The 9,375-nt window shown below is 42.0% G+C and overlaps 1 protein-coding gene across 1 annotated transcript in view; it reads right to left on the reverse strand.

The window, feature by feature from the left end:
* Positions 1 to 8,969, reverse strand: part of LOC132844908 (voltage-dependent calcium channel gamma-2 subunit) — a 50,755-nt gene extending 41,786 nt beyond the window's left edge. The window contains exon 1 of the mRNA XM_060868791.1: positions 8,392 to 8,969. Within this exon, the coding sequence (XP_060724774.1) occupies positions 8,392 to 8,602 (211 nt within the window). The 5' untranslated portion in view covers positions 8,603 to 8,969. The remainder of the gene's footprint in view (positions 1 to 8,391) is intronic.
* Positions 8,970 to 9,375: the final 406 nt, after the last annotated feature.

The raw sequence follows: 9,375 nt of genomic DNA on the forward strand, positions 1-9,375 counted from the left end.
ATATGAGCTCTGTGGCCAAAGAAAGATTGAGAAACACTGCTATTAGATGTCTGGTGTACTAACTGTCATCTGATGGCAGGATCACAGTAGCATCTGGGACTGTGTAATAACATCACAACAGAGTGGCTCGGAATCTGTGCCACTGGAAAAATACACTATATTGGTAGCGTGATTTACTACATTCTAGTGTCTAAGCTATAAACAGCTGAAAGTAACAGCCCATCTGTACGCTTTATCACTGCTAAAAACATGCCTGGCCAGCTCATACATCTGCTCTGATTGATGGAGCCAAATGGTGGCACCAGCTGTGGGATTGCAACACTCTCAGACCCAATTTGTCCACCATGCCTAACTTCACCGCGATGCCAGATATACCACAACTACTTCTTGCATCCCAGGTTGTCCACCATACATAACTCGACCCCGAAGCCAGATATACCACAACTACTTCTAGGTTGTCCACCATGCCTAACTCCACCACGATGGCAGCTACTCAGCAACCACTCCTTGCCGACCAATTTGTCCACCATCCTGAAATGGTGCCCAGCTGTACTAAAAGGCCTATATGTCAAGCAGGTACACCAGGTCTGTCTCTGCCCAGGTCAACCATGATTATCCCCACAGTCACATCCCATCCACCAGACCCATCTCCACCATCTGGCCCACCAGCAGCACCACCATTACCTATTATTCCTTGAGGCTAACCTTCACCACCAAACACAATGCTTCAGTAAAGCCAGTCTCCACCATGATTCCCATCGCCTGCAGCAAGGGCACTAACATAGCCTCCCACCTCTATTATAAGTCCCTGGTGTAGCCTAACTATTACAATGCATTACTACACTTTGATAACATATGTCTACCTTTTTACCATTCCCACTTGCACCAGGTCCAATTACTACTATATCAGGTATGTCTTCAACATGAATTCCAGTTGCATCAGTTTGTTCTACTCTCTTCTGAGATGACCTTTAGCAAGAGATGTGCCTCTTCTAGAAGCTAATACTCCTTAGAATCCACTTCACCAACTAGGTACATTTTCATCATGCATTGTGTCCTCCACCCTACCCACTTATCTTACCAGAATAAGTTTTCCTACACCATTCTCAACACTACTACCCCTGAGGTTAACCATCCAGCAGACAGAACTTCACTCTCTCTCCTTTAGCTGCTCTTCACCAGTCCCATTTCATTCATCAGGTTCACCTCTACCATGAGGTCTATCTCTTTCAACAGGCCTTCTCCGTCTGGCTGCCGCCCTCATAATGCCCTCTCTCTGCAGAGAGACTGTGAGCTCTGTGCCCTGGCCAGGTGCACACCAGCAGGATGCTAATCACCTCCATTCATCTCCATCAATGCCACAGCCGCAGACTTCCCTGTAGCTGTCAGGGCAGAGCAGGGCATGATGGAAGGACGCCTTAGGCAAAGACAGAAAGACAAGGGACAAAACGGAGGAGAGCGAATGAAGTTGTGCCATCTGTGTGCTTTACTTTTTTTTTTTTGGTTTGCTGGATCTCTAAACTCTTAAAGTGCATTTGCAGACCGCCAGCAGCCACTAAATAATAGATTGTCTTGGTGTGATTTTGTTTGCTCCATGGAATGTGTTGGTACAAGTGTAGGGATCTGACGGCATGTAAAACAGAAAGAAGTTCTGTGTTCTCAAAGACTGTTAAACAAAGCTTTCCACAGCCAGACACAACCACTGCAAAAGAACTAAAGTGTATCTACATACAGTACGTGTCATTAGTTAAGCGGAGAATTTTTCTCTTTAAAAGAAATCCTTTATTCGACACAGCCCGAGTACAATGACTGAGAGTGAATGAGAATACACTACATTCTGGAAAAAGAAAGGCACTGTGAAGAAAGAAAAATATAATCAACAACAAAGACTCTGACAGACACCTTAGAGTCAATACAGAGATGAATCTGTATACATCAAAAAGCATTGTTAGCAAATATTCTATAGAAAATACTCCTTTGCTCAGTGTAGCTAAATTTAAAGACGCAGCATTTATTAATTAATACATATGAGAAAAAATTTCAGACCCTAGAATAAAATCTAGAGGATAAGAGTTTCATGAAAGTGAACTGTTACTCTTGACTGTAACTGAAGAATATGTTACACATATGTATATTGTATACTGTTCTAATTAGCTAAATTAGCTAAAACAGCTAAAAACATACAAAGATTGCAAGTAATTTTCGTTTTGCTTAGCTAGCTGAATAATTCTCATGGTTACATTTAGCTAGGTAACGTAGCAAAGATGACAGACAGAAAAGTGTTCGTAGCCATTCCCATACAGTAGCTAAGTTTAGCTAGCCAACAAAGATATGATTATATGAAGCAACAAATAATTTGAGTCTTTCTCATGGTTACACTCAGCTAGCTAAAACTGCTAAGAAAATATGCTTCGACAACCTAAAAGACAGAATGTGAAACCTGTTACTCTGCTAACTAGTTTTATTTCTTACACAATCTGCACAGCTAGCTATTGTTAGCTAAACACAGCATATGTTGTGTACGGGTTTTTTTTTTCTGCTACAGTGTTTCTGATTGAGATAAAAATAAATCATTATTTATGATTAGAATTTTTCTTCATGAAAAGGAAGATATATATACATTTGCATGGATTAAAATTCACATGTATAGCGTGTATACACACACGCACACACACCTACTAGTGTCTAGACAGGCACATATAGACACAGTGTGACCTGACAACTATACAGACTAATGCACAAACCACAAACACACACACACACACACAACAAAATCTATGAATCAATACAGCTGACATCCATGTGTTGTGCCCTGCTATGAGGCTGATAAAATGCGAGGATGGGGCAATCGCTGTACTATTCACACAAAACCAGGCAGATCCTCTCATCGCCAACTGCTTCCGACAGCCACCACAGGCTCCTTGGTAGGCCTTGTATTTTTCTATAAATCACACACACACATACACACACACATAAAAAAAAAACCAGAAGGCTTTTACCTCAACTAATTTACATCAAATTTATTAAAAGAGCAGAATACTCTGTTAGATTGAAGCTTGGCCATGTGATGCACCATCACCAAGCCTAACTGGCATCTCACAACAGCCTCCGTGTCCCATCCCAATGCCGACTGTGCACCAAGTCAGTGCCCAAGGTCAACAAGTTCACTCTACTTCTTTGATAGTACTTGTCTTAGAATCCAAACCTACTGACTGCATTTCAATCTGTGAGCTCGAGTCCATGGACATAAATTAATCAATAAAGAAATAGAAGCAAAGTCCAAATTAGAGCAAAACTGATACTTTTGAGTCGTTTGGTTTTCACACAGCACATTATCAGTCAAAATAATTGATCTGAAAGCTGAACCAAAAGAGCTGGGAAGTGTCATAGCACCAGACCGGTTCGAAGCAACTCTTTCTTAAATCAGCTGCATAAACTGAACCAAACATTTGTGGGTCCAAAAGACTGTAGTACTTGTAGACCATAAGAGCTGTAGTGCTGCAGAAATGGCATGTATTCTGGAAAATTTGGCCTAACAACAACAACAACAAATGAAACAACAATTAATTAAAAAAAATAAAATCTAGTCATTTATTGAGTTTGTTGAGAGTTTTCTCCATATTTCAGTGACTTTGTTGATTCTACATGCACCCGGTAAAGGTATGTTAATCATTTTCTATCTAATTCTATGAGAACGTATTCAGACGTACACACACTAATCAAGCCGATGTTTTTTTTCATTCACTCATTTTGTACCGCTTATCCGAACTACCTCGGGTCACGGGGAGCCTGTGCCTATCTCAGGCGTCATCGGGCATCAAGGTAGGATACACCCTGGATGGAGTGCCAACCCATCGCAGGGCACACACACACACTCTCATTCACTCACGCAATCACACACTAGGGACAATTTTCCAGAGATGCCAATCAACCTACCATGCATGTCTTTGGACCGGGGGAGGAAACCGGAGTACCCGGAGGAAACCCCTGAGGCACGGGGAGAACATGCAAACTCCACACACACGAGGTGGAGGCGGGAATCGAACCCCCAACCCTGGAGGTGTGAGGCGAACATGCTAACCACTAAGCCACCGTGCCCCCTGATGTTTTTTTAATTTATTTAATTTAGTTGTTTATTTAATTTAGTATGAAACCAAATCAAATCCAGAAAGTCAACAAAACAAAAGTATCCGTTTCACTCTAAATGAGTCTTTGCTTGATGAATTAATAGGTGTAAAATCACCCTAAGTCTATCAAATATCAACCCAGCATAGGTTCGACCATCGCATCTTTCCACACACACATGCACACACACACACACAAACATGTCTAACCCCAAGGCAGAGTTAGACGATGCGTCTGGTTGTCACAGACAGTCAATCAAAATCAAAATCAAAAATAGGCTTTTCCACACGCAAACACTCTCTCTTCTCATCCCACACTAGCTCTAGGCCTCCTGGTTTTCGGATCGATTAATAAATGGCGCTCAGAAAAGAAAGCAACACATAGAAAGATGATTAGAAGGAAATGATTTGACAGAAGACTTTAAAATATATATTATGTATCGTGATTTATACTCTATTCTGGGCTGTGTTTGGTGTTTCCTTTCTGTTTGGTTAATATTTTATTATTTTAATAGGCATAATGGTGTTATGTCTAACCGTGACGAGAGACGACAGTTAACGGGTTCAGTTTATTGTCTACATGGATTTGTATCTTTTCATCTGTTTTTGACATGTCCCAGATAATCAATGAATCTTGTTTTATATTTAGTTGGAGAAAGGATGAGACATCTCAATCTCTATATGTGACTCGCCTAGAAGGTCTAACAGTATTCGCTTCTCTCTTTCTACCCATCCCGAGGCATCCAGAAATTGTACCGGCTCCGATTGTCTTCCGTGCCATGAAGATTTTGGATCTTCACTGAGATGAGGCAAACCGTGTGAGGATCTCGAGACATCTAGAGATTTACCAGCTCCAGTTAGACTCTGCTTCATAAAGTATTCTGATTCTTCCAAGTGAGTTTTTCCTTGACACAGTTGCCTCAGTCACCTCAGGCTTGCTCATTTTGCTCATGAATACAAACACATTTAAATATATCTAAGGGGCTTTTTACACCTGGTCACTTCATGCGTTTTCTGTGATCCGATAGCTATCCGATGGTAAAAAGACCAGGTCTAAATGCCCTCTGAAACGTTTTCGAGACGGATCAAACCACTTCAGGAGGTGGTCTGGGACGCATTTCAGATGAAACTGGACAGGTGTAAATGAATGTGGTTGTTCAAGCCACATACGTCAGCGCTTTACTCCTCCCAAACGGAAGTATGTCACTCGCAGGTGATCTTTCACCCAGGTGTCTCGTTGGGTCTTAAAATGCACTGCTGCTGCCGCCAGCGAAAATGCAGCAAACAGTAAATGCTGTTTTTTGTAGCATAACCGTCGTAACGAGTTTTTTCGTCTTCTTTTTGTTTGCATTCTGAAAACCGCATACACCAAAGCGTGTTCCATTTCAATTACCCCGGAAATGAGGTAAAATATATTTGCATTTTGGGCGGGAGTAGAAAGATCGGATCGATATCCGATTCGCCGAGACGCATTTATGTGGCCTAATGTAAATGGAACAGTTTTAACAAATCAGATAGCTATCGGATCAGAGAAAACACATGAAGTGACCAGGTGTAAAAAGGCCCCAATATTATTCTTGAATTTTTTGTATTATATGAATCTTTATATTAACCTTTTGTTTTATGTTTATGTTCTGTAAAGCTGCTTTGACACAATGTCAATTGTTAAAAGCGCAATACAAATAAATTTGAATTTGAATTTGAATTTGAATTTGAATTTGAACCCGGGGGCACGGTGGCTTAGTGGTTAGCACGTTCGCCTCACACCTCCAGGGTTGGGGGTTCGATTCCCGCCTCCGCCTTGTGTGTGTGGAGTTTGCATGTTCTCCCCGTGCCTCGGGGGTTTCCTCCGGGTACTCCGGTTTCCTCCCCCGGTCCAAAGACATGCATGGTAGGTTGATTGGCATCTCTGGAAAAATTGTCCGTAGTGTGTGAGTGAATGAGAGTGTGTGTGTGTGTGTGCCCTGCGATGGGTTGGCACTCCGTCCAGGGTGTATCCTGCCTTGATGCCTGATGACGCCTGAGGTCGGCACAGGCTCCCCGTGACCCGAGGTAGTTCGGATAAGTGGTAGAAGATGAATGAATGAATGAATGAATGAATGAATTTGAACCCTACTGCTATCCAAATGATTGGGAAACAATGTCCTTAATAATAATAACTGAAAAATATCCAGATAATGCCACGGTTATTTGTAGCAAGGAGTCAATGAGAGCAAAAAATGCCCATGTTCACTGTATGTCGTCTCTCCTGTGTCAATAATAGTGACCAGCTTGTGAGCTCGTGTATGCAGAAGAGGGTAGATAGCACTTTCCTCCAAATATATACAAAAACCTGCACTACATTTAACTGTGTTCAAGCAACAACACAACTTTGCAGTTGCAGCCCGGTGCAAAACAGGAGTCGTGTCCCATGTGACGTAATATACACTAAGCATTTTCCCTGCTGAGAGCAAGTGTCCAACATTCCAGACTTTTTGAAGTTGAATAAGTTGAAGTGCACATCTTCTTGTTGGCATTTTCAATGTGAGCACAACCAAGGTTTCTGTTACCATCCCAGAACCAAATATGAATTATTTGTTATTTTTGTTCCTGTTATCACTATAAAGTCGCACCAGGGTCTGTTTTTTCTCTCTCTCTCTCTCTCTCTCTCTCTCTCTCTCTCTCTCTCTCTGGAATTTAAATGTGAGGAGAGTGAAATTATGCAAATTGTCATATTACTGAGAACTCACAAAGCCTTACTGCTTGAAGAGGTTCCTTTGACGGAAAGCTTAGAGACAAAGCTTTAGCCCTGACTGTGACAAATCACGGACACTGGAGTCTCCTTCCAAAAATAAACGCTGGCATGTTTTTTCGAAAAAAATCCATTACTGCCATATGAGTCACTGTTACTAGAGAAACGCCATCATATTAGAACAAGTGCATTTAATAGACACCTTGTGATACTGTAACATGGTATCAAACGATACTGATCATACTGACACTGGCTCAGATTGGAAAGCAGCCCATAAGAGCACATCTGAAACTTTGTTCCCGATGAAGCGATACAAAGCACAGCAAACGTTTAGCGAGTTAACCACAGGTCAGGCTTTAACGATTAGAGTCCAGCCATAACTTAGCGCAGGACAGGCCATTACCAATGGAAATGATATCGAGCAGAGACGATGCGAAGCAGTCACTGACTGCAAACTGCTGACTCAGACGGAGCTCTGGGAATCTCTGCTAAAATGCACAGCTAAAGTTCGGTAAAGCATTATGGGTATTTGAGTCGAACGAGGAGATGAAACGGTTGGAGTAGAATACACGTTAGTGCATCTGCTATTCTTCTTCATTAAGATGAATTAATATCTTTCTCTACTGAGATAACCTTTATGCTGCCGCCTAATGAATGCACTTCAAGTATATCGGCGGATTCATCGTGCACGAACGCAAATAAGGACTTTCGTGCTTTTTCGTTGCTATTCAGCTCTCTTTAGACCACATGGATACTAGATTTTAGTCTTTAACTCTTTAAAAAGTTCTATTCAGCGGTATTATCAGTTTATATCAGGTGAAGGAGAGGTGATAGTCATTTCCTACAGGTGTTGAACTGAACCAGGTGCCCAGTTGACATCTGAACAGCTGGTAACATTTTGTTCCTGCTTTTCCCCTTCTCTCATTCTCTCCCTTCCCTCCCTCCCTCTCTTTCCCCTCCCTCCCACCCTTCCTCCCCTCTCTCGTGCTGTGTGTGAGCGAGGCATCAGATGGTCTGACAGCCGAGCTCGGCCTGTGTCACTCGCTCTCGATGTTATGAGTAGCATCGCGCCTGTCGTTCAACTGATTGAATCTGATGTCAGACATCCTTAATTGAGCCCCCAGAACAGAGAAAACAGGCTGTTCCACAGAGAAAATTAAACAGTAATCTGCATACAAATCGGAGCAGCTGAGCCAGGGCCTGAGGAGAAGCCATGTTACATGGCTTTTAGACTAGGCAGATGTGGGCTCTATAACCGCTATGTTACAGGATTCTTAAGATGACATTACTGTTACATATGCAAGCTATGTATTTATAGAAATGCAAACATCACCTTACTGTGATAAAGCCACCATCATGATCATGGTAATTCAGCCCCAGAAAGTGCCTCAGTAAACGTCAGGCCAACAAACAAACATAATTGCTAGTTAAAGCATGTCACACTTCAGGTTATGCATTATATTGGACCTTTGACATCTAAAAGAAATGCCATTGCAGACCACATTGAGCAGCAAACTATGAAGTTTGAAGTCCTACCTTCTAAACAGCAGGTTCTCCAAAGTCCGGAGTGTGTCATCACCTCTTCATTTTTCTTACTGGTCTCATTTTCATTGTTAGTCTTTATTTTGCACACTCCACGCGAATAGAGCCAGTAGTCCGTGCCGACCGCGATGGTCATGAGACTGAAGGCGGCGAAGGCGCCCACCGTGGTCAGCAACATCTGAACCCCGCGGTCAAAGAGACCCATGTTGCCGCATTCTATGAAAGGGGAACCCCCTTTCCTCTTGACGTATAGGAAATAAATATTTGTAAATTTACCGGACCACACCAAGGCAGAAAATGAGGCACCTTAGGAAAGGTGGAATTAGGCTACGTGGGGAAAGAGGGTTGTGGAAAAAGAAATACACACTGGTGATGAGTTTGACGATGGCCGAGATGAATTCAACCAAAGTAGGAAGACAACAAAGTGGTGAGTCTCTGGCCTGTCTGCCTACTTCACAAGCACTGTGATGGCCAACTGACAACTCAAGTGGATGTCAAGTCAAAATGTATACAAATGTATAACAATATTTGGTAACTTGATGATTATTATGGAAAAGGAAATCTGGTGCAATAATCCTACTATCAAAAAAGAAAAAAAAAAAAAAAGAAAAAAAAAAAGTCAGTGCTTAAGAAAAATCCAATGCATCCGATCCTTTCAAATCTGGACACGTGTATCCCAGCTTACACCTGCCTCTGTTCAGGTGACAGTTGGCATTACAGTCCATTCCAGTCTGATTGTGGGAAATGGGTTTAAATGGGGAACAGATGAGACCACTTATAACCTCAGACTGGTGAATGGTGATGCGACCCAAATGCTTATGCTATTTCAATCCTTATGAGTGATGCCTATCATTAGTTATAGGCAATAGAAAGAATTCACTCATCTTTCTCTGTCTCTCTGGTGACTCTAAACATCTATTTATCTAAACATAAGAAAAGACACTGAGAGAGAGAGAGAGAGAAAGAGAGAGACAGGGA

The sequence above is a fragment of the Tachysurus vachellii genome, chromosome 4 (assembly GCF_030014155.1).
Source record: "Tachysurus vachellii isolate PV-2020 chromosome 4, HZAU_Pvac_v1, whole genome shotgun sequence".
NCBI classification, from domain to species: Eukaryota; Metazoa; Chordata; class Actinopteri; order Siluriformes; family Bagridae; genus Tachysurus; species Tachysurus vachellii.